Raw genomic sequence first — 12,500 nt, forward strand, 5'->3', positions numbered from 1 at the left:
CCTGGGGTGTGTACAGGAAAGGTGATGTGTATTGGGTGACACATGACAATAAATGGATCCATTTACCTGCCAATATCTCTGGTAACACAATTTTGATATATCTGGATTATGAGGCTGGGCAGATGTCCTTTTATGATCTGTGTGACCCGATCCGACACCTCCACACCTTCACCACCACCTTCACTGAGCCCCTCCATGTTGTGATGGGCGTATGGAGAGGTTGTATAAAGGTATAAGGGGTGAATGAGGAGGTGAAAGATCTCCACCTAGAGACTGATGACATCACAGGAAAGGAGGGTCAGATCAGTTAAATATCCATCCAATTTCCTGGGGAGGAAGGCGGGGACTCCAGTCAGTGTCTCTTTTATTGTAGTTTGGGGTACAGTACAAATCAGGGTGCAGGTTTCCAGAAATAGGAGTCCGTGCTACAAACTCACGCTGATCTGCAGTATAATAGAGGAAATAAATGAGTACAATAGAACAGGTCAGGGTGTGCTGCGGGTGTGAGATGTTTATTGGTTTGCTGATGTACAAAGTCAAATTATTGTGTCCAGGTATCCCCCTCTCAGCAGGAGAGAACCCCCAGAAATGTGGGGGAGGGGAGATACTCCATGCTCTATGTGACCCCCCTGGAAATTTACAACAGAACATGGTTTTATTAATGTCCAATCTCAATCCAATCAGAGTTCATTGTGATGTCATTAAACCCCAAAAGAACTCTTCTGCTTAACCGCTTCCAGTCCGGACACTTTCCCCCCCTTCCAGTCCAGACACTTTCCCCCCCTTCCAGTCCGGACACTTTCCCCCCCTTCCAGTCCGGACACTTTCACCCCCTTCCAGTCCGGATGCTTTCCCCCCCTTCCAGTCCAGACACTTTCACCCCCTTCCAGTCCGGACACTTTCCCCCCCTTCCAGTCCAGACACTTTCACCCCCTTCCAGTCCAGACACTTTCACCCCCTTCCAGTCTGGACACTTTCTCCCCCTTCCAGTCCAGACACTTTCCCCCCCTTCCAGTCCAGACACTTTCACCCCCTTCCAGTCCGGACGCTTTTCCCCCCTTCCAGTCCACACTTTCCCCCCCTTCCAGTCCAGACACTTTCCCCCCCTTCCAGTCCAGACACTTTCACCCCCTTCCAGTCCGCACACTTTCACCCCCTTCCAGTCCAGACATTTCCCCCCCTTCCAGTCCGGACACTTTCCCCCCCTTCCAGTCCAGACACTTTCACCCCCTTCCAGTCCGCACACTTTCACCCCCTTCCAGTCCGGACACTTTCCCCCCCTTCCAGTCCGGACACTTTCCCCCCCTTCCAGTCCAGACACTTTCCCCCCCTTCCAGTCCGGACACTTTCCCCCCCTTCCAGTCCAGACACTTTCACCCCCTTCCAGTCCGCACACTTTCACCCCCTACCAGTCCGGACACTTTCCCCCCCTTCCAGTCCGGACACTTTCCCCCCCTTCCAGTCCGGACACTTTCACCCCCTTCCAGTCCGGACACTTTCACCCCCTACCAGTCCGGACACTTTCCCCCCCTTCCAGTCCGGACACTTTCCCCCCCTTCCAGTCCGGACACTTTCCCCCCCTTCCAGTCCGGACACTTTCCCCCCCTTCCAGTCCGGACACTTTCCCCCCCTTCCAGTCCGGACACTTTCCCCCCCTTCCAGTCCGGACACTTTCCCCCCCTTCCAGTCCGGACACTTTCCCCCCCTTCCAGTCCGGACACTTTCCCCCCCTTCCTGTCCAGGCCAATTTTCAGCTTTCAGCGCTATCACACTTTACATGACAATTGCGCGGTCATGCAACACTGTACCCATATGAATTTTGTACCATTTTTTTGAGACAGATAAAGCTTTATTTTTGTGGTATTTATTCACCACTGGGATCTTTATTTTTTGCTATATAAATGAAAAAGTCCAACAATTTTGAAAAAAAGTGTTTTTCTTATAAAATTTTGCAAATAAATACTATTTCTTCATAAATCTTGGCCAAAATGTATTCCGTTATCTTTTTAGTAAAAAAATAAATAAAATAACCCAAATTAGTTGATAACCAAAAATTATAATTTTTAAACATTTTTTTTTACATTTTAATTTTTTTTTTTTTATATTTATTTATTTATTTTACATACTGTCACCCTAGCAGTATGGTGTCACCATGGTGACACTGTACTACTTGTGGGGGGTGATGAAGATTTTTTTTTTTTTTACACTGATTGCTTTTACACCCATAAAGGCTGTAAGAGGAATCATTTTTCCTTTTCCCTGGCTGCATCCTTGCAGCCATTGAGAACTACTGTGAGAGCTGTGATTGGTCACAGCTTGTCACATGATACAAGGCTGTTGTGAATAGCCCTGTACCCTGTGACCTCTGTGATCATTCACAGATTTCACATATAGTAAGCAATGATGTCAGAAGTGACATCTTGCTTACTACTCTGCATGTGATCACTGATTGGTTAATCAGTGATCACATGATTGGGACCTCACAGAGAGGTCCCATACGACAATCGGTGTTCCACTGTGTCCGGAGGACACAGCGGGCACCGGATCACGGTGCTGCACGCTCCCAGGGAGCACACACAAGCAGGGTGCGGGGAGGCCATTTATAAACAGCTGGATGGGAAGTGGTTAAAGAATATGTAAAGCCAACATTCCCTATCCTTGATCTCACTTTCCCTGATCTGTGCCTGCTGTCCCATGGACTTGTATGAAAAAGTCTTCCATTCTGTTTGTATAGTTTCCTTGGTGTGAAGTCCCTGGTAATCCTGTCAGCCCCTCTGATTTCCTATTAAAAACTGACCACACTAAGCATGAGAGCACAGTGTGGTCAGTTCTCTAGCTTTCCTGAGAACTCCAACGATCAGGCTGATAAATGCCCCCCTGGACATCCATTCTCTGGGAACACCAAGGTGCAACTGTTTCTCCTCCCCCAGCTCTTATGCAGCTGAGAACGGAGGGTGTGTGATCACTTATAAAAAAGGGGGAAAAAAGGAATTTATAATGTTCTTTTATATCCACTTGAAGACCAAGAATTTTCTGGCACTTTTTCTTTACAACTAAAAATCTATATTTTTTTTTACTAGAATATTACTTATAACCCCCAAATATTATAAATCTTTTTAGGCAGAGTCCCTAGAGAATAAAATGGCGGTTGGTGCAATTTTTTATGTCACATGTTATGCACAGAGGTTTTTCAAAGGCAATTTTTTTTGGGAAAAAATATACACTTTAATAAATTAAAGTCTGAAAAAAAAACAAAACACAATATATACCGCAATTGTTTTGAAAATGTGAAAGATGATGTTATGCCGAGTAAACGTCACGCGCACCAGTGGAATGGTGAAAAACTGATACCTAACCCCTCGCCTACCAGGGACTGTCACCCCCTTCCTGCCCACCGGGCACTGTCACCCCCTTCCTGCTTACCGGGCACTGTCACCCCCTTCCAGTCCAGGCCAATTTTCAGCTTTCAGCGCTCTCACACTTTGAATGACAATTATGCGGTCATGCAACGCTGCACCCAAACTGAATTTTTATCATTTTCTTCACACAACTAGAACTTTATTTTGGTGGTATGTAATCACTGCTGGGGGTTTTATTTTTTGCTAAATTAACAAAAAAAAAAATAAACATTTTGAAAATAAACACGTTTTTCTTTGTTTCTGTTATAACAGTTTGCAAATAAATAATTGTTCTTCATAAATTTAGGCCGAGATGTATTCTGCTCCATGTCTTTGGTGAAAATAACCCAAATCAGTGTTTATTGTTTACTCTGTAGGAGAGTTATAGAATTCACATCCAAAAATGTCAGAACAGTACAGATATCCCCCAAATGTCAGGACAGTACAGATATCCCCCAAATGTCAGGACAGTACAGATATCCCCCAAATGTCAGGACAGGACAGATATCCCCCAAATGTCAGGACGGTACAGATATCCCCCAAATGTCAGGACAGATAATACATTGTAACATGACAACATGGGGGACATTTCAGGGGGGAGGGGGAATACATTGTAACATGACAACATGGGGGACATTTCAGGGGGGAGGGGGAATACATTGTAACATCACAACATGGGGGACATTTCAGGGGGGAGGGGGAATACATTGTAACATGACAACATGGGGGACATTTCAGGGGGGAGGGGAATACATTGTAACATGACAACATGGGGGACATTTCAGGGGGAGGGGGGAATACATTGTAACATCACAACATGGGGGACATTTCAGGGGGGAGGGGGAATACATTGTAACATGACAACATGGGGGACATTTCAGGGGGGAGGGGGAATACATTGTAACATCACAACATGGGGGACATTTCAGGGGGAGGGGGGAATACATCGTAACATGACAACATGGGGGACATTTCAGGGGGGAGGGGAATACATTGTAACATGACAACATGGGGGACATTTCAGGGGGAGGGGGGAATACATTGTAACATCACAACATGGGGGACATTTCAGGGGGGAGGGGGAATACATTGTAACATGACAACATGGGGGACATTTCAGGGGGGAGGGGGAATACATTGTAACATGACAACATGGGGGACATTTCAGGGGGAGGGGGGAATACATTGTAACATGACAACATGGGGGACATTTCAGGGGGGAGGGGAATACATTGTAACATAACTACATGGAGGACATTTAAGGGGGGGAATACATTGTAACATGACAACATGGGGGACATTTCAGGGGGAGGGGGAATACATTGTAACATGACAACATGGGGGACATTTCAGGGGGGAGGGGAATACATTGTAACATGACAACATGGGGGACATTTCAGGGTGGAGGGGGAATACATTGTAACATGACAACATGGGGGACATTTCAGGGGGGAGGGGAATACATTGTAACATGACAACATGGGGGACATTTCAGGGGGAGGGGGAATACATTGTAACATGACAACATGGGGGACATTTCAGGGGGAGGGGGGAATACATTGTAACATGACAACATGGGGGACATTTCAGGGGGGAGGGGGAATACATTGTAACATGACAACATGGGGGACTTTTTTCAGGTCCACCGATGATGCTCCTGTCTCCTCCTCTTCAGCCAGTGCCCCCTTAATAACAAGACACTTGGTCTTTATTATCGATTGGACCCGGGGCAAAGAAACAACCCAGACCAGCTCATCTGGAGGAAAAACACAAATAGTTCTGCATATCAGTATCTAATAACAGTCCTACTGGACCAGAACTTCAGTAATACTTCCAAGGACTGGGATGGTGGACTATAGAGCCATCGGGTCTCCAGGTGGCCACAGAATAGTTTTGGCTTGGCTGCCTTTCTTTCCCAACCATGACTCCACTCCTTCCTAATCTCCTGGAAGCGGGCCCAGGCTCCTTCCAACTGAGGCCCTCTGAGATGCTTAGGAATGTGCATGTAGTCCCAGATCAAACAGATCAAATCCTCCTCCCATTGTGTCTGGGAATCTTCCAGTAGATCCATAATGTTCTGGGGGATGTAGGGGTAGTCTAGGCCCCATTCTATGGCCACTCTCCATTGTATTTCCCTTTGCAACCAGAAGAAGCGGGGCAGATGTCTGTTGTCTCTTAACCCAGGTTGTACACAGGACTGTGGTGACTTAATGACCCACTCCTGCACTTCAGTGTCTCTAACCTTTTTCCTGGGCCAGGGTAAAGCAGAGGACTTAGATAGTGGGGTGTGGGATGAAACGGCAGGATTGTCCAGCAGAGTCTGGAGTGTATGGACATTCCGATGATCCAGCTCAACTGTAGTGACCCCCCAGTCTCACTCGTCTTTTGTCTCTTCAGGGGTCCACCCATCCTGCTCTATTTCTAGGGGCCCAAAACCTCTCTAGGAGTCTGGGATATTCCCAGTCTACCTCTCCTCCCTGGTCATCACCGCAATTAGGCTCCTTCTGACTGGAGATGTCAGGGTGGGTAAATGAGGCTAGCTGTTCCACAGTGTTGGCCAATTCCTGCTGTGCAGAGATAGTGGATTCTGGCCTTCTGATATCTTTCGCCAGGCAGGGAATAGCAGAATGCGATCCTGCTCCAGTAGGTGGGTCAGCAACGGTGGCGGGGGAGTCGCGGTTCCAGGACTCGATACCACTTGGTGTAGCAGACTGTGGACCAATTCAAGCTTTTTGATACAGAGTCCTGACTGTAGGTCCACGATATAGCTGCGAGGTGCCAGATCACTTGGCAACAAACAGTTAAGAGGCTCTCTGCAATGTCAACACCTGGCCCAAGCTCTGACCAGTGCAGTTGGCCTCCTGCAGTCAGGAAAATGAGGCACAATATCGCCATGCCCTCTGTGACGATCGTGGCATCAGACCACAGTCCTTCTCACCAAACTCGTGACCGAAGGACTAGCCAATCTAAAACTGCGCTGTTACGTGCGAAACAATGCCATGCCCAGCTGCACCCTGCACACAAATTTTCCAGCTAATGGACCACAAGCTGTGTACCTGCAGCCTGGGAGTGATTGTTAATGGGTCAGGTTAATTATGCAATTAACCCTTCACACTGCCACCACCTCCTTTTTGTACAGAGAAAGAGGAAACTCGGCAATATTAGCAATATCACTATGATGTTTGCATAGGTGTCTGTATTCCACTGTCACCACAGGCAGGTTATACAGAAGTTTAAAACACACACACAGTAGCGCTCTTCAGAGGCAGGGGTTCTTACTTTGCATTAAAGAGCTTTAGAAACACTTCAACACTTTCAGAAAGTAAGACATATTACCAAAAGGTCAAAAGGGTGCAATAACAATATTTACAGAAAAATATATAGCCTATCTATATATATATATATATATATATATATATGTGTGTATATATATATATATATATATATTATACATACAGAGAGAAATAACACAGCAAAGAGATAACAGAAAGAAGTTTAGAGGGATAAAGTACTTGCCATCAGCCTTGGTTTTAAGCAGATCAGGTTTCAGAGCCAAAAGGATGCCTTATCTCCCAAAGTTAGTTCCGATATTAAAAGGGAGAATCTTCAACTAACTTAACTCAGCTTAGCTCAGCTTTTTCTAGGAACTTAGCAGGGTGTCTCCTTAAAGCAGAGAACCAATCGCCTCATTTGGGGAGGGGTGTTGGGGCGGAGACCCAAGCTAGAACCAAAAATTCTCCCAGTTGATGTCATGGTTCATAACATTTTCTCGGTGCATTTATCAGCCTGGCCACTAGTAGAGTAATATGCAGACGCATCTGATGAACGGTTAGATATGAAATATGACATATCTGCTTGGATGGTTAAGGAGATATAATTTTCTGCTCTCCTGTATATACCAGCTAGGGGATGTAATATACCAGGCGACTTGTATTAAAGTGTGCCATCTGAATATGTGCTCCATGTTTATGTAATTATGTCCTATTTGAAGATAAAAAATTATATTGAAAAGTGAGTTTTTAAATGTAAGTCTGTTTTTAAGACTACCTGGAATGTCTTTGAAGCTCGATGAGGGCTTGGTTTATGGTTTTACGATCCCTTCTCCAGCAAGAGTATCGCAGACATAGGGGCACCAGCTAGAGGGGTTTATAGCCATGACGCCCTCCCAATGAGTTTGCTGCCTGTGATCTCTGTCATCATCCGGACCACATGTCACTCAACAGAGAGGGAGGGGGATATCGGAGGAATCTGATTTGGGAGAGAGAGATACAAGATGGAGGGGGAGCAAAATGGATGACCGCGTCCATCTCTGTGTGCATGATTGCTACACCATCAAACATCCCCAGAGCAAAGCAGCCATGATACTCAAGGTGGACCCCCGTATCCACAAGGGTCAGCTCTGGGCGGTAAATTTTCAAGTAGATTGGCAGGATGCCCTCCATGTTTCTCCACTGACACACGGCTGGGTGTGAACTTAGGCGGGGTGGTCGGCGTGGCCCTGCCCTTCCTCGTGATCTTTTGGTGCTGGCCAGACTGCTGTGCTAGGATTATCCTGCCAAGGGATTAACCTGCGGTATGTCAACTTGAGCCAAACGTCTATCTCGGTAATGGCTGTATCCTACTAATAGGGCACTAACAGTTTGCTAGCTAGCGCTCAACATTGGTTTCCAGCCATCACTGAATAGCTGGGTTGCACATACACAGTAAAGGCTGAGAGCGATGCTGTCCCATAGTGGTTTCAATGTATGTTGGTGGGGTACAGAGCAGACCCCCTACTGAATGCAAGGTCACAATATGAACTTCTAAATTCAGTCTTCACAAAGCAATAAAGTATTCATAATCCATCATTCGTAGCAACGAGGCAGATTACTGTTTGAGCAGAATAACTTGTTGTCGCCTCTTGTACAGCAGCGCGCACACTGCATTGTAGCTGTGAGCCGTCCCGGTTGCTCCGGGCAATGGCAAGCACATACGTAGTGAGCATATTACTGTCCTTTACAGTCACATAGCCATAGCGGTTGCTCCAGGTGACGGTGGGCAGGACAGCGGGTATATCGGACATTTCACAGAGTTCAGCAACACAAACAAGGCACAGTCTTCACTAGGAGCCACCTGGGCAGCAGCACAAAGACTATTGATAAACCCGATGTGGTTTATTGGGTTCCATGACACTTTCTCTTCAGGCTTGTTTGTTGCTAGAGGTGACAACAGTAGGTTACTATAGGCAAATCCTGGACAAGCCCCCACATGTAGCACTACCCCCCCCCCCCTTAGGGGTTGCTATTGAATTTGGGTCCCCCTATAGTCCTGCACAGCCAGTCAATCAGCATTTTTCACACACACATTGACCCATGATCAAAAATCAGGCCTTGAGCATTGGTTTTGTTGTTTTATTGAGGGGAATAAACTTGAATTTGGGTAAGGGATGCATTGGATGCCCAATAGAACCAAAATATGAGTAAATAATTCCTGAACTATTCACAGCTTCTTCTCTCTGATACACAGTCTCTGATGAGTGCTAGACAGCAACTCCAGTTTTAGCACTCCAGACCCCAGGTGAACTCCTCTTCACCCAGCAATCTGTAGGCTTTCCTTCCTAAGCAGGGGATCTGGCTCCTGTTCCTTTAATTTAGGAGCAAGGTCACTAGAAGGGGGCTAATCTGGTTTCCCAACAGAGTGCTCCTTCCCCTATATGCCCAGGGGGTGTAGGTGTACTCATTCAAATCCTCTCCTGCACAGCTTGTGGAATGACTTCTGCTTCCAGGCATATCATATGGGCAGCTCCTTCCTTGCCACACAGGTGGTTCTTCTCTCAGGGGACCAGTGAGTCCAGGGGTAGGGGTTTCCTCCTCTCTGCCTACAGGCTCTCAGGCAGGCCCCATTCTATCAGACCACCTGTCAGCCTTCTTCCTCCAACCTCACATCTTCCTGACTCCAACTCCTCTCCCACCACCACTTTCCCCAACTCCTCCCACCACCACACTCTCCAACTCCTGCTACTGAGCAGACTCTAACACCTTTTAAGCAAGTCCAGTCCCTTGCCAAGCCTCCTGTTGGGCATTGGTTGAGGTTCCTCAAAGGTGCAACCAACCACTCCTCATATCCACCCACTGCCCTTAAGGCCCTCCTCCTCAGAGCAGGAGGAAATTCCAGAATGGCTGGCCTGCAGAGCCTCTCAGTCCTGACCAAATCTTGACCCCTCTGACTATCTCACATGAACTGCTAATCAGCTCCTCTCTAGACAGCGGGGATCTAGCTTCTCCCAGTGTAACTAGGAGGGTGCTACATAACTAATCGTATGACTACAGTATAAGTCACAGCCCAGCCTCACTCTGTGTAGGAGGATGTGACCCCTCCCAACTGCATTCTTTGCCGATGTTGGTGTCTTTTACTTTCACATCTCTCTTCTGCTGTTCACGATGGCATCTGCTGATCTGAAAGCTGAACTGGTATGTTCCGTCTGTCTGAACATTTATACCGATCCTGTAATGCTGGTATGTGGACACAACTTCTGCCGGGACTGTATTGATTGTGTGCTGAATACACAGAGGGGGTCTGGAGGATATTCCTGTCCTGATTGCAGAGAAAAGTTTAAGAAGCGGCCTGCACTGCACAGGAACATAACACTACGTAACATAGTGGAGAATTTCCTGTCTGCTCAACCTGATCAAGAGGAGTCCGGGGTCTTCTGTACTTACTGTGTGGACTCTCCTGTACCTGCTGTTAGATCCTGTCTACACTGTGAGGTTTCTCTGTGTGATAAACACCTGAAAGCCCACAAAATGTCCCCAGAACACATTTTAACTGACCCCACCTTGTCCATGGAGAGCAGGAAACGCTCCATCCATAAGAAGACCCAAGAGGATGAGACCCGTATCTCTGCGTCCTGCAGTGTGGCTGGAGAACATCAAGAACACCAGGTGGAGATGCTGGATGAGGTTTCTGAGAAAAAGGAGACACTGAGGAATGTTCTACAGAGACTTCTAACAAAGAGAGAGGAGACGGAGGAAAGAGTTCAGTGTCTGCAGGAACACAGGAGGGAAGTAGAAGAAAAAGCAGCTGGTGACACGGAGAGAGCCACTGCCCTGTTTAGGGATCTCAGGAGATGTCTGGAAGACCCGGAGAAGAGAATCCTGAGGGAGATCTCCAGGCAGGCAGAGCGGGTCTCAATCTCCATGTTGGATAAGATTCGGGATCTGGAAATAAAGAAAGAGGAACTGTCCAGGAAGATGCGTGACATTGAGGAGCTGTGTAACATAACGGATCCACTGGAATCAGACACAGGTGACTTGTGTGATATTGAGGATGGAGATAATGAGGACAGAGAGAGACATGAGGAACCTCTCCATGATGGAGGGGGGCTGGATGTGGCTGGGATATCACACACATTGCACACAGGTTTATCTGAGTTAATAACAGGGATAGATGTGTACTTCTATATACAGGAAGCTGAGGACATATCACTGGATGTGAACACAGCTGGTTATTATCTACAGATATCAGATGATAGGAAAACGGCCTCCTTGTCAGATAAAGATCAGAATCACCCAGTAAGACCAGAGAGATTTCAGGCTTGGCCTCAGGTGATGAGCAGTCAGAGTTTCTCCTCTGGGAGACATTACTTGGAATTGTACATCGGGGGATCAGATGATTGTAGACTTGGGATGTGCTACCCCAGCGTATACATAAGAGGACATCAGTCCCTGATTGGACAGAATAACAAGTCCTGGGGTGTGTACAGGGAAGGTGATGTGTATTGGGTGACACATGACAATAAATTGATCCATTTACCTGCCAATATCTCTGGTAACACAATTGGGATATATCTGGATTATGAGGCCGGGCAGATGTCCTTTTATGATCTGTGTGACCCGATCCGACACCTCCACACCTTCACCACCACCTTCACTGAGCCCCTCCATGTTGTGATGGGCGTATGGAGAGGTTGTCTAAAGGTATAAGGGGTGAATGAGGAGGTGAAAGATCTCCACCCAGAGACTGATGACATCACAGGAAAGGAGAGTCAGATCAGTTAAATATCCATCCAATTGCCTGGGGAGGAAGGTGGGGACTCCAGTCAGTGTCTCTTTTATTGTAGTTTGGGGTACAGTACAAATCAGGGTGCAGGTTTCCAGAAATAGGAGTCCGTGCTACAAACTCACGCTGATCTTCAGTATAATAGAGGAAATAAATGAGTACAATAGAACAGGTCAGGGTGTGCTGCGGGTGTGAGATGTTTATTGGTTTGCTGATGTACAAATTAAAATTATTGTGTGGCCAGGTATCCCCCTTCTCAGCAGGAGAGAACCCCCAGAAATGTGGGGGAGGGGAGATACTCCATTGCTCTATGTGACCCCCCTGGAAATTTACAACAGAACATGGTTTTATTAATGTCCAATCTCAATCCAATCAGAGTTCATTGTGATGTCATTAAACCCTAATAGAACTCTTCTGCTTAAAGAATATGTAAAGCCAACATTCCTTATCCCTGATCTGTGCCTGCTGTCCCATGGACTTGTATGAAGAAATTTCCCGTTCTGTTTGTATAGTTTCCTTTGTGTGAAGTCCATGGTAATCCCGTCAGCCCCTCTGCTTTCCTATTAAAAACTGACCACACTCTTCTGTTTCTTCGGGTGTTTCGTATTTTGATGATCCTAACTTTATTACGGCATTTTCTTCCCCTCAAACGTTTTGTTGGTTGTATGATGGATCTCTTATCAGGTTATCTGACTTTCAAAGAGGAGGATGTTATATTACTTTTGATATGCTGTGCGTGCTTTTTGATGTTCTGCTTCGTGAGTACCATTGTTATCTCCAGATTAGACACTTTTTTCAATCACATTTTGACCTCATACCCTCCTCTCCGATCTCATTCTTTGAACATATTAGCCGTGACTCTCCCAGGGGTAGGGGTCTTATCTCTGATCTTTATCAACAATTTTTGATCAGTTTCTCTCCCACACCCCCTCTATATAGACAAAAATGGGAGGAGGATCGTGGTATCACTTTTTCAGATGAGGATTGGGATTCCATGGTGAATAACATATGTAAGTGTTCTAGATCCCTTTCTGTTCGTGAGACGGCCCTCAAGGTATTAACCAG

General features: G+C 46.5%; 1 protein-coding gene across 1 annotated transcript in view; it reads left to right on the top strand.

The window, feature by feature from the left end:
• Positions 1-9,743: 9,743 nt before the first annotated feature.
• The window catches only part of LOC149435670 (E3 ubiquitin-protein ligase MID2-like), a 33,576-nt gene continuing 30,819 nt past the window's right edge, over positions 9,744-12,500 (top strand). The window contains exon 1 of the mRNA XM_089662493.1: positions 9,744-10,682. Within this exon, the coding sequence (XP_089518619.1) occupies positions 9,818-10,682 (865 nt within the window). The 5' untranslated portion in view covers positions 9,744-9,817. The remainder of the gene's footprint in view (positions 10,683-12,500) is intronic.

Source organism: Staurois parvus, unplaced genomic scaffold (assembly GCF_062004578.1).
Source record: "Staurois parvus isolate SC_StPar_1 unplaced genomic scaffold, SC_StPar_1.0 ptg001482l, whole genome shotgun sequence".
Taxonomy (NCBI): domain Eukaryota; kingdom Metazoa; phylum Chordata; class Amphibia; order Anura; family Ranidae; genus Staurois; species Staurois parvus.